The following is a 20,026-nucleotide window of genomic DNA, read 5'->3' on the forward strand; positions in this document are numbered from 1 at the left end:
AAGTCCCTGCCATGGAGACGGTCTGTGTACATGACATTAGAAACCTGCAATGTGACCTGGAGAAAGTAGTGGCTCTTGCTTTTTGAAAAGGCTCCATTAGATGCCCTCCTACCTGCTACAAAGGCAAAAGATGATGAGATTCACTTACACAAATAAACGAGGTTTAGTGGGAGAAAGTAGGGGGCCGTAGGAAGAGCATGAAGCAGGAGTCAAGCCCAAACCTCCCTGGCTGGATACCAGCCAGTCACTGCTCTGGGCCCTTCCTCTACCCCCAGGCTCTGGTTGACATCACCACAACCTACTTTCAGATATGAGTCTGAGCCCAGTTTAGAGGGGAAGAGTAGATCTCCCACGGGGAGCTGAAACTACCAAAGGATCCTTGAGCTTTTATTTGTCATGGACCTACTATGTGTCTGGCAATGATGGACACTTTATCTATGGGAGCCCTGATCCTTTATTAGTATCTGCAAGTATCTTTTATATGCTATGAAAAAAATAAACATAGCTGAAGTGATTCAAAGAGGAGACAATCATTTCTTTCCATCTCACATAGCCAGTAGCATTACTGACTGAGATTGCCAACAAGTAAGCGATTGGATTACATCTGCCATTAAAACTCTTGAACATGTATAGTGAGGTCAGCTAATCACACTGGCTTTCTTTCTCCTGGAATAATGAAGTCTTTTGTTTGTTTTGTTTTGTTTTGTTTAATGCTTTAGGAAGGAGTGAAAAACTTCAAGGAACTTCGAGCCAAATTTCAAAAGTTTGATGCTCCAACTCTTCCAGGACCTATTAAATTCCCAGCAGGTGACTCTCAAAAGGATGAGGTGGTATGTGCATGGCCAATTCCGATCCTGGCAAAGGGGAAACCCCTCTCTTCCAACCATAATCAGCCCCTACCATATTCTTGCAATGGTGAGTCCCCACCTCAGAAAACCCAGAAAACCAAGGTGACCCAGAGAAGTGAGATTTGGAAGAGTTCAAGTTCCCCAGGACCTCTAGCAAAGTCTACTGTGGGTTCCACAGGAAACTTCCAGAAGGCCTCTGTGCTGTTGGATGTGACTGGATCAAAGGCCGAGGTAACCCCCAAGGAGAGAGTGATGGCCTCCAGCAGCTTCAGAGACAAGCTCAGGAACTGGGAGAAGGTTTCCTCCCAGAGAAACGAGACCTCGTCAGCCCTTCCCCTTGCTGATTGTGGAGGGAAGGCCTTCCATTTGGAAGGGCAAAAAAGCATGGGGCTTGCCCCAGAGAAGCCCAGGAAAAAGCTGGAAACCAAAGGAGCCCAGACCCTTCCTTCTCAGAGGCACTTGACGGCCCAAAGAAAATCACTCACCATCTCTGAAGACCCCTCTTCTCGACTTTCTCCACGTGGCAGGAAGAGCCAGGAAATCTCCAGTCCTGAGAGGGGCCTGGCAGGCAGTACCTGCCAGCCTGTTTACGAGTGTGAGCTTGACAGCCAGACCCCAGGTAAGAAGTAGACCAGGGAAGGGCCATTATGTTTTTCTAACTAAAGCCTGTTGATCTGAAGTGGTCATATGTGGGTCTGGGCAATGTAGCCTGAGGATTGTAGGCCTATCTGTTAGAGTCTCAAATTTGGGTCAAGAGCTCAGTCCTCTGGAATTCATTGCAATACAGTTTGGGCATCCTGGATATGATTCCTAGACCTGGTTCTTACACAACTGCAGGAACTCAGGCAATCTACAAATTTCTTAGAGCCTGGTCTGCTCTCCTACAAATCAGAGCTGTCACCAGACTTTGTTGGTAAATTTCACAACCATCTCAGGCTAGAAACCCAGGAGTGAAGCTCTGTTCTTTCTTCCTTCTCATTCTTTACATTGAATCTATCAGTCATTGCTTGGTTCTACCACAGAGGTGAGTTCAGAACCCCTGGACTTCCACATATCTCTGCCCCCTGCTCTTGCCATGCCATCTTCTATTACCTTGACCACTGCAGTAGCTTCACGGGTCTCCCTGCTTCTACATTCTTAAGTTTTGTTCCCTTCCTAGTAGGCAGAGTCACCCTGCAAAGCATAAATCGGATCACATCATTCTTCCGCCCAAAGTCAAGTCCAATCATTAACAGGGATTCATGCAATTTAGTCTTTGCCTGCTTCTCTTGCCCTCTCCTCTTGTGCCACGTTGCCTTGCTAATCCTTATCCCATGCTGATTCCATCCCAGGTCTTTGCCCTTGTCAGTCCCTCCTTCTGGAACACTCTTCGGCCAGGTCTTTGATGTCTTGCTCCCTCCCCTCATCAAAGTCTCTATTCTGAGTGGTCCTTTTTGGTCACTCTGTCTAAAAGAGCTACACCAGTTCCATTACCCTTTGTTGTTTAATATCACTTTGATGTTCTTCATATCATTTATTCTTACCTGGTATATTGTTATGTGCTTCCCTTGATAAGATGCAAATTACAAGACGGTAAAGACTGTCTTACTACCATATCCCCAAAAGAGTATGGTCAGGTGAGCAAGTCTGGTTCAGTGATTGATTAAATGGATGGATCAATCAATGGAGGAATCTCCTGCTTACAACCCCCTATGGTTTCTCTGACACAGTCCTCATGGCCCTGTTCTCAGGTCCTTGCTCTGTATCTGACTTTTCTCCTACCTTTCTTCCCCTGGCGTACTCCCCCATAGTCAACATGCTGGAGAGATCTCTGGAGTTCTCTTGTTTGCCATCAGTTTCCTCTTAGTAGAATGGACATTCCTACACACAGGACCACATTTCTTCTTGTTTTCAGTTCTATCCCCAGCTGCCAGTACAATGCCTGAAATATAGTAAGTAAACAGTTATTGATGAAGGGGTGGGGAAAAGAGAAAGGATAAATAGAAATAAAGATGGATAGGAGAGAACAAAGAAACACAGAACCTACTGGATAGAACTATTGAGAATTAAATGAGATAGCTATTTCAATTGCTTAGCACAATGACTGGTAAAAATTAGATCAGTTAGAAAGTGATAGTTTATTTTTACTTAAGTCTTCTCCCCAATTGGATAAAGAGTGAAATTTCTGACCCTGTGACTTACAATTAAAGACTAAGAAGAATCGAGACCAGGAATTTGGCCCTGAGATTCTGGAATACGACTGTGGGAGGGCAGGATAAAAGTTTTCTGTCCCCTCTCAGATCACAGAGTTCAAGGAGGTCTCATAGGCACAGGCAAAACTGAGTGCACTTCTTTAGTGTTAGTTGGATGTCCTGCGTAGTCAACTACCGTATTATGTAAACCAAAATTCAGGTGCTTGGGTTATATAAGAATTTGTGTTATTCTCACAAGAAGCAGATATAATTTTCATATAAAATAATAGAATTTCTGTGGGAATTGGACTTATGAGTACATAAGGACAAATATTTAAAATTGACAAAATTCCAGGACATTAAACTTAAAGATGCCAAGTTCTACAAAGTCAGCTTTGAAGCAAGTCCTAGGCTATCAGCTCTGGTGATGAGAGATTAATTCTTACTCCTCTTTGTAGTCCCTGTCATATTATTTTCAAACCATGTGTTGAGGAATCCATTCAGTGAGTAGCAATGGTTTGTCCTTGCTTGGTGTGAGGAGACCAATATGACATAATCCCTGCCCTCAGGAGGCCATGGTTAATGGGAAATTAGACTAGCCTCTCTGGTAAGCCATGACACTGAGGTAGGGGTATTAATAATGAGCTATAGGGTTACAAAACAGAGAGTGGTTAATTTTTGACTTGATTTCTAGAGAAATCAAGAAAAGCCTTCTCGGGGAGCTGTCATTTGGCACAGAACTGTAGAAGAATGAATCAAAGTTTGCAAGAGAGGGAATAGCAGAACAGGAGTGGCATGAACAAAGTCTTGGAGACAGGAGAGCCTTTTAAAATCAAACCTGGAGAATGGGGAAACCAGTTATGTGAGTGAGAGATGCTGGGGCTGAAGGCTGGGGAAGTAGGAGGACATGGGTGGTTCTGTCAGCATTGTTGCTGCTGTAACTTAATAATCTGCCCAGAACAACTATAAAGGAGGAAGAGTTTATTTGAGGGCTCGTGGTTTCAGAGGTCTTAGTCTATAGAAGGCTGGCTCCATTCCTTGGGGCTCAAGGTGAGGCAGAACATTATGGCAGAAGAGTGTGGCAGAGCAAAGCAGCTCATATGGTGATCAGAAAGCAGATAAAATGGTCCCCACTTGTCAGATACAAATATACACCCCATAGCCACATCCCTAATTCCCACCTCTTCCAGCCATACCTTACCAGCCTTTAGTTACCACTCAGTTAATCCCTATCAGGGGATTAACTCACTGCATTAAGGCCATAACCCATTCATTTCTCCTCCAAACCTTCTTGCATTGTCTCACTTGTGAGCTTTTTGGGGACACCTCACATCTAAACCATAATACTGGGTGATGAGGAAAGAATCTGGAGACATAGTAGGGGCCATGTGGTAGTGGAATGGAAGAAGATGGGGTGAACAGGTGATGATGAGGAAGTCTTGATGGCAGCGGGATAGGTGACCCGTGCCGGTCTGAGTTTGGACTGGGACACTCTGGCTGCTGCATGGAGAATAGATTGAAGGGGAGTGAGACTGAGTTTCACCTGACAAGCCATGCAATTTCAATCATAACCTATGTGTTTTCCTGTCTGTCTCAGAAAAGCAGCCGGATATCAGGCAAAACCAGTTTCCCAAAACGAAACCACTGCCTTCCATTGAGTCCCTGGGTCCTCCTCCCGCCAAGCCCTCAAAGCCCCCGAGTGTGAACCTCCAGGCTTTCCAGAGGCAGCCAGCTTCTATTGCTAAGACCCCAAATGAAGGTAAGGAACAGCATGGGGCCTCACACAAAGCCAGCTGGAAGTCACGGCTCTGGTGCCTGTATCCCCAGTGTCACCTCCCTCTCCAATGCCACCACTACTCCTCCAAGTGGCTCCACATCACTGCTTATTCTCCTGTACAGGCTGTGGCAGTTTGCCCATGAAGTGACAGATCTGCAGGAATTGGCCCCTTATCACTCCTGGGCCAGCTCGCTCCCCCTGAGGGCTTTGCATTTGATCACTGGGAATCTGTCCAAGAGGGAAAAAAAAAATGAAAAGTCACCAAGCAGGGAGGCAGTGAGGCTCTGCATTCCTTGCAAAACCTGAGTTGCCGACACAATCGGTGCAGAAAAAGAAAAGGAAGTGAAGAGAACGAGAGCAATTGTGAACTTGACCTGAGGTTCTTAAGAGGTCCCGCTTGGGCTCCTGTGATCTGCCTGCACTAATTAATTAAAGCCTCTCCCACCCCATCCAGGAAGTGAACCATCCGTAGAAGTCATTTTTCTGTGCCATTTTGTGTCTTACTCTGCTATTTAAAGGAATGTCTCTCATGCCTCACCACGGGCTGATCTGTAGACATTCGAAATGCCTTTGCTTATATTCACTCTAATGAAACATAAGGGGAACATACACTTTGGGGCAATATGTAGTGCTGTGCTAACATTTGTTTTACTGTGGCCATCAGCACCAACAGATGGTACTTTGAGAGAGCTAATGCAGTCTTTGATTGCTCATTTGTCTGCTTTGGGCAGCCTCATGGTTGAATTTCTCTAATTTGGTGGTTCTCAAACTTAAACATGCATCAGAATCACCTAGAGGACTTGTTAAAACTCAGATTGCAGGACCTCATTCCCTGAGTTTGATTCAGTTGGTCTGGGATGGAGCCTGAGAATTTGCCTTTTGACCAATTAATAGGAAAGCTGGTGTTTCTGGCCTAGGGATCACACTTAAATCATCTTAAGTCTTATCCTAAAAGAAAATGCTATATAGGAAGATTGAGGTCTTATAAGTACCCTTTAGTAATATGGTCACTTCCACATCAAGGAAGGCTAAGTGTGATTCAGGTCTCAAACCATCTCTCTGAAAGGGAAGATGGTTGTCAACATAGAACAAAGCATTAAGTCCTTTGTAATAAAAAGGGGCCTTGTAAATCCCATCTCCTTAACCAAGTCTCATTTTTGCTTATCCGTAAAACCCATTTTCCAGGGGTGGGGGGGGCGGTAATTGGGTAATAATTATAACTTCAATCTCAGAATTATTGCAAGAACAATAAGGTGATGCCTAGAAAGAACTGAAATAGTGCTCTGCACCCCAGTAAGTAAAGCTTCTGTGATATTTCGACCACTCATTGAGCAGCTAGTATCAGGCCCTATGATGGAAGCAAGAGATGGAGATAAATCCCACAGAGTTTCCAGTCCTCAAATAGGTCAAAGTCTAATGCAAGAGGCTGTGCCATAAATAAACACCATAAAGCAAGAGTGAGTGTGACAGGTAGGGATGGGTAACCCCCGCCCCACCCCCATACCATGGTGGGAGTGGGGTGTTTGGGAACACAGGTGAATTAACACTCTATACCTAGTCTCTGGGATCCAGCCATGTCATGAATATCGTTCACTGTAACCAGGCTGCTGCCAACATCTTTTTTTTTTTTAAACTTTGCCTCTTTTTCTTGCAGTGACCGTAAAAGAGGACTACCCACCTCCAGAGAGGTGAGTACCTGCTCCTTAATTGTGTAGGAGTGCACACCATCAACCAGGCTACTTTGCTTGCCTAACAGCAGGCAGGGAGCTCAAGTCAAGTGTCTGTCGTCCTCAGAAGAGTTGCAGGAAGAGCAGATTTATAAGCAACAATCTGCAACTTTTGTTTTAAAAGAAAGATTAAATAAACTGCATTTAACTACTATGCTGACATTAAGTTGCAGAGATGGTCCTCTGAAGTACTTTTTTTATTGTACAGATGGGTTCAGTAAATTGAAACATGAGCTTTGATAGTCATAAATTCATTTAGAGGTTATAGAATGCTCTGGGCAGCTGTGATGTTAGGAATCAGTAATGGTGTACAGGGTGTGCTATTTCTGGTATGCTGCTTCGAAGAATTTTGCTTTGGAAGTGTCAATGCATTAATTCACCCAACCAAATCATGAGCCCTTTGAAGTGACACCCATTGAGCTGGCTACTTTTTATAGACTTTGTCATTTAGTTGTCTCTGGAGCCTTGGCAAAGTTGCTGCTGCTGTCCTGGTTTTATAGCTCAAGACACGAGGGTCCAGGAAGTTTGCCACTTGCTGAGACATGATTCTAGCCCAGATATGCCCAGATTATTTTAACTATAAGCCTTGCCTCTCTCACAAGGATGTTCTTGTGTGCAAGGTTAGTCTTTGAAGGAGAAACCAGCTCAAAAATGATATTACTGATTCATTCATCAAATGTTTATAATAAAGTGTATTACATTTGTTATAGAGTTGATTATAAGATTAAGAGTTTGCACCTGTTAGGGAATGGTCACTACTTGAGAGTGTCAGGAAGGGTCAGAGAAGTGTAAAGATGTATCAACTATCTACTGCTCCATTAATACGATTTAATAAATGCAAACCTTCAATAGCATACAATGTGAATCTGTGAGGTGCAGTTGATCTGGACTTGCTGGTATGTTTCAGTCATCTGTGGACTATCAGGCAGCTTTACTGATTCTGTCTAGGGCTGCTCACATGTCTATGGGGTCAGCATGAAGCTAGCTGATCTAGGATTGTATTGGGGCAGGGATGACTGGGCACCTTGACTTGGCACCAACCATCTAAGCAAATCAGCCCCAGGAATGCAATCCTTGAAGTGGCAACAGTCAATCAAGACAATCCCAATAGCAGAATACAACAGACACCTGAATGGCAATATGTAAATCAATGGTTGTGCAACTGATGTGATTCTGCAATCTGTATATGGGGTAAAAATGGGAGCGCATATCCCACTTGAATCAAAGTGTGAAATATGATATATCAAGAACTATGTAATGTTTTGAACAGCCTACAATAAAAATTAATTAAAAGGCAAAAAAAAAAAAAAAGACAATCCCAATAGACTATGTTCTACTATGTTCTATTTTAAGTCCTTTGCTGTGTCACCTTTGTTAACATTCTATTGCTCAAAGCAACTCAGGTGGCCAAGTCCAAGGTCAGAGTGGAAAGGCACTAAAGGTTTACATGGCAAATGACAGGGATCTAGATAGCATGAAGAATAGGGGCATGAATCCAGTCAAGCCATCAATAAAGAGGAAACACCTGACATGAGTATTGAGATTGAATGATGACTTGGGAACGGGTGCTCCACAGGCAAGAGGCAGGCGGTATGAAGTCACCTGTCTTATGTCTACTTAACTTTAGAAAGAGATAAGTAGAGTTAGAGCAGAGAAAGTATAAAAAGGGAATTGAGGTGTCAGGAATCATGTTGTGGAGAATCCTGTACCCCAAGCAATTGATAAGAAGCTCTCATTCAACAAGGATCCATCTGTGTAGTACTAGACTCAGTTCTTGTACTCTTAATGGAGTTGCCCATTTGAAAGAGTTAAGTGTCCTAAGCACAAGGCAAACCATGGAGCTGCATGTATGTAAAAGGGACAAAATGGTGCTGATGGCTCAGGCAGAGGAACGCACCATTCACTCAGCACAAACCCTGCTGTGACTGCTAAAGAGACAATGTACCTCTGCTAGGCTGGGTGGGCTTTGGTTGTCTCGTGGCTGTGATGCTGTGACCATCTCAGTATGAGCATGTGTGTGCTGCAACTGTGTTGTTTATGCATTTTCCCCACATTTTGGCACTGAGGTATGGTGACAATGGCACTGTAACCTCAGAAACAGCAAACCACACCAACATGAATGACAAACTTGCTGTAACGTGCCTGTTGGGAGAGAAAACTCAGTCTCCAACATGGTGCTACCTTTCCAAAGGATTTATAAGGGTAGTTTTGACCATTCTGTCCTTTTATGTTGACTTTATAATACAACTCACATCTGAAATGAGGTTTCATCATATATTAATTATGATATGGGCCATAGTAATAATTAGAAACAAGATAAAGAGGGAACAGAGTTCTTAGGGGTGGCTTCATGGAAGAGGAAGTAATTCAAGCTGTTATCCTGTATAATGAGTAGGAATTAGGTAGGTTTACTTAATTGTTCCTTTTCAATATACTGCAAGTGGAATCCAGGCAGGCTAATGTTCCTGAAAATAACCACATTCTTGATTCATGGGTGAGTGGGTGGATGGATGGATTGATGGATGGACAGACTGACCAGTGGACAGTCAGAATGGAATTAGAACATGATTGAAAATAGGGGTGTAGTAATAAATAAGAGAAAATAAATAGAAAGCATTCTAATATGAAAAAATAAGAGATAACTTTTTTGTGTGTATATGATGCTAGGGATTGAACCCAAGACCTTGTTCATGGAAGGCAGGGACCCTACCAACTGAGCTATATCTCCAGCTCTAAAAGATACCTTTACTTTGAACTACTTTATCAAACAACAGATAGTTGTTTGCAAGTCTGTATTCTTTGTAAAATCAACACGTAAGAAGACATGGTTTTGTTGACTGGATTCAAATTTAATGTGATGCTTTGAAATAAACTCACTACTTTTAGAAACATAAAAAAAAGAGAGCAAGGGCTGGGGATGTGGCTCAAGCGGTAGCGCGCTCGCCTGCCATGCGTGCGGCCCGGGTTCGATCCTCAGCACCACGTACAAACAGAGATGTTATGTCCGCCGAATACTAAAAAATAAATATTAAAAAAATTCTCTCTCTCTCTCTCTCTCTCCCTCTCTCATTCTCTCTTAAAAAAAAAAAAAAAAAAAAAGAGAGCAAGAGATAATGTTGAATCCTGTAGTTGGCCCTCCCTATCTGTGGATTCTGAGTCCATGGATTCAACCAACCTCAGACAGAAAATATGTGAAAAAAGTTGTGTCTATACTAAACATACAAAGATTTTTTTCTTGTCATTTTTCTATAAAACAATATAGTATAGCAACTCTTCATATAACATTTATATTATATTAGATATTATAAGTAATCTACAGATGATTTAAAAGATCTGGCCAGGCGCCATAATCCCAGTAGCTCCGGAGGCTGAGGCAGGAGGATAGAGAGTTCAAACCGGCCTCAGCAATTTAGCAAAGCCCTAAGCAACTCAGCAAGACCCTGTCTCTAAATAAAATATTTTTAAAAGGGCTAGGAATGTGCCTCAGTAGTTGAGAGCCCCTGGGAGTTCAATCCTCAGTACCAAAAAAAAAAAAAAAAAAAAAACCTGGAAATCTGTAAACGTTATATGCAAATTCTAAACCATTTTATATGAGAAACTCAGGCATCTGCAGATTTTCATATCCATGAGAGGTCCTAGAAGCAATTCCCCAGATGCTGAGGAGCAACTATATGTTAAACGCTAAGCTGAGGAGTTTGGACTTTGTCTTGTTGATGTTAATTTGAATACACAAGTGCCATGGTGCCCAATAGCCTTAGATACAATTTCCATGGAAACTAGTGCTTGTTTGGGAAGATTATCTCCCATGTTCAAGAGATGCCCATATTAAATTTAGAAAATAGATTTTAAAATAGAATACATAATTTTATTACTGCAAAGGGATCTGGCATTATCTGATACAGCTAGGGTACATAGTATAAAATTAAATGAAAGCCTGGGTATCTAAGTGCTACATTTAATACCTGAAACCTTGAGCATGCTCTAACCTCTGCAAGACCTCAGTTTCTACTTCTATAAGACAGCAATGTTTACAGGACCTAATTTGCATCATTGTGGTGAGGGTTAAATGAAACAGTAACTGTAAAGTATTTATTGCAGTGTCTGGCGTCTGGAGAGTGTCTTGCTTGGCTATTATATAACTTCCTATCAAGGTTAACAATCCAGGCTTAGAACCCTAGTCTCCAAACATACACTGATGGAGAACATTGTACCTGGAAAGTTCAGCATTTTTTCTTTCTTGGGGAATATTTTATTCATTCAGCACATAGTTATTGAACATATCCTATATACTAAGTACCTTTGTATATAACAGTAGATAAAGGAGACAAAATATTTTACATGTATCTGTGCACATTTGTTTTGTTTGTTTATTTGCTTGTTGGTTGACTTACTTCAAAGTAAGCTAGGGAAAAAAATTGACCTCCATACCCCAAACTCCCCACCATCTCCAAGATCTATCTGTGGCACAGCAGACATTGCCTTACCTCTTCTTTCCATGAGAGTCCTTAAAGCATTTAAGTCCTGTACTCTTCTCCAAGTTTACTCCTGTTGTTTGCAACCATTGTTCATAAAAGAGGAGTCTCTGTGCTCTAGCTGAATTTCTACAGAGATACCTTTTAACCATCTGGTTAGTAACTCAGTTCCTCTACAAGCACCATCTTTCCTTTCTGGGCTTCCTCCCCTTTTGTTTTAAATCTGAGAAGCAGCATTGCATCGTGAAACAAGTACAGATCTGAAGTCAGATTAATATAAGTTCAAACCCATCATCCGCACTGTAAATGACTCACTGCAACCGTTCAGAGCTTTGATTGACACATCTGTAAAATGGGCACGTGGTAATAGTATTTCATTCATAGTGCTGTTATGAAGATCAGTAAGATAAATTGTATAAAGCATGAAGTGAACAGAAGACTCAATGAGTCTGGATTTTTTTCAACCCTTAGCTTCCCCTTTCCTTGTTGTCTGTGAAATATTAATATCTCATTAGCTCCCAACAGAAGTGGCTGTTTAGAAATTATTCTTTGTCATCACTCTCCTGTAAACCAAGCTGGCTGGCATCCCTCTTATGAATAAGCAGCCACGGTTTGTGTAAACAAAGCAGGTGGGTCCCAGGGCAGCAGTCAGCGCTGGGCCTCTGTCAGGACTTAGCAGAGTTGGCTAATATTTTATTCATTAGCTATAAATTGACTTCTCTCCCATTAAGTGGCAGAAGGTAGTCCTGACTCAGGAAATCTAACTCAAGAAAGGAAAGGCTGTTGATTTCGGGAGTAGGGAAGACGCAGATGCGCAGTATCTCAGACACGGTCTGCAAGTACAATCTAGAAAGTCTATCATTTTCTCACTTGAGCTTTTTAATCTTGTGTCTTACTTTTGAGGAATGTGTTATAAAACCAGTATCAGCCTATTTTGAGTTGTGTGGATGGCTCCTTCTTTTGGAGTGTACTTTGGTATCTGTGTTTTTGGCAAGTCTACCCACACAGAGTGGAAACGTAAAAGCCTGCGAGGGCTGGGTGGTTGTGTGACTATATCTAGGACTTCGTGACACAAAGGAAGCTACTGATGCTTTGGAAATGGGGTTCTGGTGCCTTATCTCAGTCATTCAAGTAAAAGAATGATAACATCAGTAACAGTAGCACTGTGACCAAGTAAGTGCGTTTTCATTGCTTTTTTAAATAGTGGTAAATGCTACAGAGAAAAATTTTTTAGAGTATTATAATAACTGTGGGTTGGGAGTAACTAAAGGACATTTAGAATGATCAGGAAAGGCCCCTATGAGGTGGCGACATTTGGCTTGAGACCTGAATGACGGGAACCCAGTCCTGTCATAGGAAAATCTAGAACATTCCAGGAGAGGGAATAGCTGGTGCAATGTCTCCACATATATAAAGAACCATAAAGAATGGCATCACAGTCAAAGCCCAGTGAGCTAGGTCATGGGTGATGGTGGACAATCTTATGAATGATGGGGTGAAACTGGGGTTTGCTCCAAACGCATTGGGAAGCCATTGGGCTGTTGTAAGCCAAACAGTGATGTGAGCTGACACTTATTTTTTTTAAAGATCACTCTGGATACTGTATAAATAATAAATTTAGAAAAGAAACGGGTGGAAACAGGAAGACAACCTAGGAACTCATTGCAGTCACAGTAACAAAAACATTCTAACGTGTTTCGCATCTAGAATTCCATTTATAACAATCCTAAGAATTAGATGTTTCACAGATGAGGAAAGTGAACCAGAGAGCGTTTAAGTAACTTGACACATATGGGGTGGCAGACATGAGATAAAAGAAACTGATGGATTCAAGATCTATTTTGGAAGAAAACCAGCAACCACTCGTTCAGCCATGGGGTGGGAGATGTGAGGGAAAGCGAGGAATCTAGGCCAATTCTAGGCTACTTGCTGTTTCCCTCATTGTTGGTGGCAATCTGGGTGAAGTGCTTGGCCCACAATCCATGTACTTGCCCTAAAGTACAATATACCACAAAGCTTATTCAAGATGTGAAATTGGGACAGGAGTGACTCTTCCCGGAGCTGTTCGGGATTGTTCTCTTCTTCATAACAGCACCCAAAGCAAACCAATGTGCCTTCATGCATGTCGACCAGTGTCTGATGGCAGTTTTTAAGTTGTTGATACTGCTCTTTCCTGAATGGCCACACTGCAGGTAATTAAGATGGCACAGACCTGATCTGAGTGACCAACAAAAAAGGAGGTTCCTTGTACCGATATATGGGAGTGGGTACAAGTGACCTGGAAATCCCAGTTGCTCAATTGCTCTGTGCACCAGGGAAGAATGAAGAGAAATTTTTTTTTGAAGCTTCTACCCTATGGAATATGAGATACAAAATATTCAGGTAACTTCAGTTTAAGCCACTTCAATAACATTATTAGTAGTAGTAGTAGTAGTATTTTATACAGGACTGGGCATCAAACTCAGGGCCTTACACATACTAGGAAAATGCTCTACCACTGAGCCTCACCCTAGGCCATCTTTTTATCCCTTTTAATTGGACTTCAAACATCACAAAATGGCCACCATTTGGCTTGCCTTTCACAAGGATAGTAGTAGCAAGAGGAGTGGATTTACTAACAGTCTTTTATGTTTTCAAAATTCTTCCTTTTAAAAAATTCACCTGTAGCTTCTATTTATTGAGCACTTGTCATAGACAGAGCCTGTGTCTTTCACTTATGTCTAGTCTCATTTTGAAACTTCCAACCATGGCCACCCCACAAAGGAAGTAGTTTCTGGGCCCTCTGAGCTCAGAGAATCAGGTGGGGTCATCTGGGATGGTGCCACTGGATCTCCCAATCTTCCAGGGCTTGACCTGGCCAGCCTGGATCCAGACACAGCCTCTCAACCACCCCAGGCTGCTTGCCTGAGGACTCACATGGGCTCTTCTCCCATGACAAAAGAGGGCAAGTTTAACAGACTTGGGACCCACTCTACAGATGGAGCCTGAATATTCTCCAAGCAGTTGTTCTTGAATGCCTGCCTTAGGATTTTGTGTTCTGCCTGCAAAGAGATCTGTATGAGCGAGACTAGACAGGGTAGAGAGAAAATATGAAAGGATTTGGAGCCAAGTTTTACCTTCTCTCTTTAGTGGCATTCAAATGACAAATTGGAAAATGTCCTAAGTGAGGGAAAAAATATGACAGTTATAAGTTGCAGACTTGGAGGCTATTTTTGTATAAAGGTATATTCAGTAAGGTGGACTGGAAGCTAAGCTAATACTTAAGAATGGGCACCTGCTGGCTTTGCTCATTCCTTTTGTGTCTGTTAGACTAGTTTTATTCCCATGATCACCAGAGGGCAATATCAAAATACCCATTTCACAGGTGAGGTATATCAAATCAAGGTTCTTGAATTGCCATAAGGTACAATATACCACAAAGCTTATTCAGGATGTGAAACTGGGACCTTATTAAAGATTTCCAGCAGCACTTCCCTGTCTCAGTCAATATTTTCCACCAGGCAGGGTTTTCGAAGACATGTTAGAATGCAAACTCCATGAAAGAAGGGATCATCTGTGTTCTTCATCTGTTTCTCTAGGACCTAGCACACAGTAACTGTGCAAAGAATAGTTACTTAGTGACTAAGTAAGTGGGATAATGGGTATACAGAATCAGGGAGAAGGATGGATGGATGATGATATCACCTTCCAATAACTTTTATATCAATGCAGACTCTGTTATCTCTTTATTTTGCATTGATTTGCATATTTGGTATCATGACCTTCTAATATTAATGCTCAATAATTGGGACAATCTGAGCTCTTCATTTTCCCTTGTATGTCATGCAAGTGCTACTACCAGGTGAAGATAGGGACTCAGGAAACTCTCTTTCCTTGGTCAAGTGACATTGCCAAGAAGCTTATCATTATTTTAGCTTTTATGGAAGGCATTTTTTTCTCTTTTCTCCTTTTCTATGAATCCTTATTCCTCAGATTAAGTATGTATTTAATTAAATGATGCACTAAGCACTTAGTATCCATTTTGAAGTTTAGAAGAAAATTCAGAAAAATCACAAACTCTTTACCAAGGCCATATTACAAGTCCATATTCTGGTCACCATTTATTCTCCAAATGCTCCTCCTAACCCCCTCTCCCTTGTGCACTGTAGTCAACCTGCTGCCTAACATTTTACCTTCTGAAACAAACAAACAAAACAAAACAAAACTGGTTCAGACCAAGCAGAAATACTTCTTTAAAAAAGAAATGCTTTTTTCTGTGTGTGAAGATCTTCTCCTAGATCATCATTTGATGGTTCCTTCTCATTCTGCAGAGTTATTGTTTATTTAATAATTATAAAGCCCCAACCTCATGCCAGCCACTGTTCTAGATGCTGGTAATGCAACAAGACACAAAGCACAGATCTGCCCTCATTTAGTTGAGAAGAAAACCATAAATAAGCAAATAATGATATAAGTAAGGCAGCATTACATGCTTAAGTGTCAGCTCATGTCCCCTTAACCAAGATTCTGCCAATTCCATATATAACCCAACCTTGTTTTCCTATTATTTATTAAGGCTTGAAATGACAATATTTATTCAACCTATGTGTTTTCTGTGTTATTCCAAACCATGAAAGTCCTGACTCCAGGGATCTTGTCTATTATTCACTTTTATATGCTAGAACAGTTCCTGGCAAATAGAAGGAGCTCGATGAAAAAAATGACTACCTATTCACCCAGGAGTTTCCAGTGGAGCATCCCAGATCCTAAATGATCCCAAAAAATGAGCATTGACATGATGCACAAAAGTTGTTAATTTTGGAACACTTCTGATTTTGAATGATCAGGTTAAGGATGATTAACCATTAAAGTCTATGCAGATATTACAAAATCTGAAAAAAATGTTGAAATCTGCAACACATCTGGTAGCAAGCATTTTGGATAAAGGATGCTCAATCTATATTTCTATGCACATCAGAAGAGGATTCAAACAAGAAAACCTGTTATTAATCGGAGATCTACAGAATGCCAAGTACTCTATTAAGTACTGGGGACCTAGCAGTCTGTGAAGCTCACAAAATATCATAAGATCTCAGAGCAACAGAGATAAAATAACCTAGTTTTAACGGTAGTGACTAAAAGGAGCATAAAACAGAGTATTATGGTATGTAGAAATTGCTGGGGAGGAGGGCTGTTTAGAAAAAGTAGCTGCAGAGGGGCTTGCTAAAGGGGACCAAGGGGACACCCATGGCTGAGAAGGAGCTGGCAGTTCGGAGAGCAGGACCAGCGCTTGCCAAGCCCTTGTGAGAGGAGAGAGCACGGCATCCTTGCAAAGCAGAAAGACACCTGTGTGGCTGGAGTGTCCAGGAAGAACGGCAGAGCAGCACCTTGGAGAGGTGCATAAGGCTGAGATCTGGAAGGTGAGGAGTTCCGTGCTGTTCTGTTATTATTGGAAACCACAGGAGGCCTCTGGAGAGTCTTAGGCAGAATTGTGAGTGGTCTCATTACATTTTTAGATCATGCTAGGTGCTGTGTAGAGAATACATTATGGAAGGGCCAGAGAGAAGGGCACTTAATCAGTATTTTTTTAAAAAAATAAAAGTTTGAAAGAAAAAGAAATAGGAGTTTTTAAATGGGATGCTGGTGATAAGGATATTGCAAGCAGAAGAGTCACATGTACAAAAACTTAGAAGCAGGAAACAGTCTGGTGTCGAGGAACCACAGGTCACCTGGCTGGTTAGGACTTGTTGGTGTGTTTGGAGGACAATGCCACTTATATTAGCTGGTCAACAGATGCTGGCTGAATAGTAGAGTCCCCCAAGATGGTACAGTCTGTTTTTGCTATTTTTTCCATTTTTCTGGGTGTATCTGACCTCTCTGTTTATAAATTCTTTGTAAGCAGAAGGAGGGTCTAATTTCTCATCTTCTGCATAATTGAAGTTTGTTTAAATTGAATGACAGTTTTATTGAAAATTACAAGATCCAAGGTAGGAGTGATAAAGGGATAAGAGCATAGATTTTGGGGTCAGGTAGCTTTGGACTCATGTTTTGAGCTCCACATATTGATTGTGTGGTGTTGGGAAAATTATTTAGGATCACTGAACATTCTATTTTCTCACATGGGGAATGGTAAAATCAAACCCTAACTTTCAGGGAGTTTATTATTATTATTATTATTTTAATTTGTTTTAATTAGTTATACATGACAGTAGAATGCATTTATGCACTTTGATATATCATACACTTTCAGGGTTGTTGTAACAATAGAGATAAAAACCAGTAATTCCTGCCAATTGAAATCACAACACTGTAAGCACTTGATGAACTGCAGTGATTGGTGTTTGGTTTGTGACAACCTATCAAGGTCCCAAGAGGGGCAATCAGGAGGGAGGCTCCTGGTTAAAGCCTGCCACTAGCTCAGAGGGGACCTCACTTCTATCTCCATAAGACAAACAGGGTGAGAGGTTATGGCACACCCCAAAGCAGACACTCTGAAATTTCAAATGCAGATTTTGAAAGGTTGATCTGAGTGATCCAAATGAGGACTGGAAGTCATTTTGTTTCACACTCCTGAAGTTGCATCTGGTTTGTTTAAGAATCTGCTTCAGCGTTGTGGTGAGACAAGAAAAAGTGCTTTTAGAAAGTTTTCCCCAAATTCCCAGTGGGTTCTACTGGTTCTATCTTAACCTCAAATTACAGGTTAAATAAATGCTATTTTTTATTTTATAGGTGACAGTGGCAGACATAGAGAAGACTAACTCCCCATCACATTATTCCCAAACAAATGACTAATATATAGAAGAATTGATCTGTGAAACTGTTGGATCAGCCTCAAAAATGTTTTGAAAAAATATCATCCAAAATATACTTATCAATTCCTTGAACTTCAGTATCATCTGATGCTTTATAATTTCAATTCTCCAGCCTTCCCTTCTTCTAGAGTGGCTTGCAGTACAGAGAAAAGACTAATGCACGAGGAACCAGGAGATCTGTTTTCCAGAATCTCCTCCGCTACTTAACAGCCATGCTATATTGGGCAAGTTACTGAATATCTCCAAGACTGTTTCTTCATCTGTGAAATGCCTTGAGTGGATTAAATTAGATAACATATACAAAACTAATCTGAATATAGTTAGTTCAAAAAGTGAGTAAGAGGTCTGGAGATGTGGCTCAGTGGTAAAAGCATGTGCCTAGCATGTGTGAGGCCCCTGAATTCAATCCCCAGCACTGCCCACCCCCAACCTCCAAAAAATAGTAAGAGCCAGGCATGGTGGCATACACCTGTAATCCCAGAGGCTCCGGAGTCTCAGGCAGGAGGATCCTCAAGTTCAAAGCCAGCCTCAGCAACTTAGCAAGGACTTAAGCAACTCAGTGAGACCCCGTCTCTAAATAAAATATAAAAAATGGCTGAGGATATGGCTCAGTGGTTAAGCACCCCTGAGTTCAATACTTGTACAAAAAAAAAAAAAAAAAGTAAGAGCCAAGGTATGGTAGGTGTGGTGGCATGCACCTATAGTCTCAGCTAGTCAGAAGTCTGAGGCAAGAAAGTGGCATGAGCCCAGGAGTTTGAGGCCAGTCTGAGCAATATAGTGAGACCCCCATCTTAAAGAAAAAAGTGGATAAGAGCGTATGACAATTGAAGGAGGAATCTCAGATCTTCCCTACTCTCACATCTGTAGCAGACATACCGTTCTCTCATTATGGCTTTGGGTAAACAGTTTGGTCTATCATCTGGGGTCCTCTTTGCTATGTGCCTTAATGACATTCTTCTTTGATGACTTCCATTACAGTGTGAGCTTCTTATGCTAAGTTTGACTTCAACTGGTGCATCCCCTGGCGAGGCGGTGTACAGATGAGTGATTGTGACCCCAGATTCTGGGGTCAAAGTCTTGGATCTATTCTCTGCTGTGCCATGGTAGCACTCTGTGAAATTCAATTTTGCCTGTGTCCCTTCATCTGCCCTTGGGAAAAATACTCTCCAATTTCATAGCATCAAGTGAATTGACATACAAAATTGGACCAATGCCTAGCATATACTAAGTGCTCGGTAGTTATTACCTATTGTTATTGTTTACATGTCCTTACAAATGAGATTAATGGTTTGACAATGCAGCTTCAGAGTTAATCCCACTAATCTTGAAACAGGCCAAGGAGATGTGTGTTTTGTGAGGTTACCCAAGCACTTCTATAACATTTAACTTAGGCATCATGGTTTTGTGGTCCTTCATGGAAAGAACTGGGTTGTAAATACAGGAGTAAAAGGAAACAAATCCCCAGTGCCTGCTTCTGAGGGATGTTGGAGATGTTGTATTTGTTGTTTGTTACCATAGAGGTCATAGTAGAATTAATAAGGTTGTGTCACAGGTGTGGTAACTTATGTGTGTGTAGATGCACATGTGTGTGTATATGTAAATTATATATATATATATATATATATATATATATATGTGTGTGTGTGTGTGTGTGTGTGTGTGTGTGCGCGCGCATGCACTCTGTAAAAATGGTAGGATAGAAACACCAGGGCCAGAGGTGGAATTAGAAGGTGACCGCAGATGAAGGGTGTAGGAGCAGAAGTAGAAATAGTGGAGATGGTAAACACTTTCCACCAGGCACTGCACTAAGCACGGTATACTTTACACACCTCAGCCTTATAAAGAAGGACTAGAGGAGAAAGAGACTTGGGTCAAACTACCTGTCCCAGGTCGCAGCCAGGCAGAGCTGAGATCGGGCCAAAGCTGTGTTTCTGAATCCCAGGTCCCTCTGTGTGCTGCCCTGCCGTGTCAGTTATTCACTTCACTATCACCTAATTTGCAGAATACAGTTGTGCTCATAGATTATGAGAGAAACACTTACCTTAAAAATAGATCTTGGATTTTTGTGAACTTGGCATGGATGCATTTTGAGATCCATTTTGGATATCACAGATGTTATTTTTTAAATTCTTTTTAAAAATTTTTAACTTGTTTTAATTAGTTGTACATGTACATGACCGTAGAATGCATTTGTGCACTTTGATATATCATACATAGATGGGATATAATTTCCCATTTTT

General features: G+C 41.5%; 1 protein-coding gene across 1 annotated transcript in view; it reads left to right on the forward strand.

The window, feature by feature from the left end:
* Positions 1-710: 710 nt before the first annotated feature.
* Fyb2 (FYN binding protein 2) overlaps positions 711-20,026 on the forward strand; it is a 68,282-nt gene continuing 48,966 nt past the window's right edge. Inside the window, 3 exon segments of the mRNA XM_076862585.2 lie at positions 711-1,467; positions 4,617-4,778; positions 6,451-6,484. Coding sequence (XP_076718700.2) covers positions 711-1,467; positions 4,617-4,778; positions 6,451-6,484 — 953 coding nt within the window.

The sequence above is a fragment of the Callospermophilus lateralis genome, chromosome 7 (genome assembly GCF_048772815.1).
Source record: "Callospermophilus lateralis isolate mCalLat2 chromosome 7, mCalLat2.hap1, whole genome shotgun sequence".
Classification (NCBI taxonomy): domain Eukaryota; kingdom Metazoa; phylum Chordata; class Mammalia; order Rodentia; family Sciuridae; genus Callospermophilus; species Callospermophilus lateralis.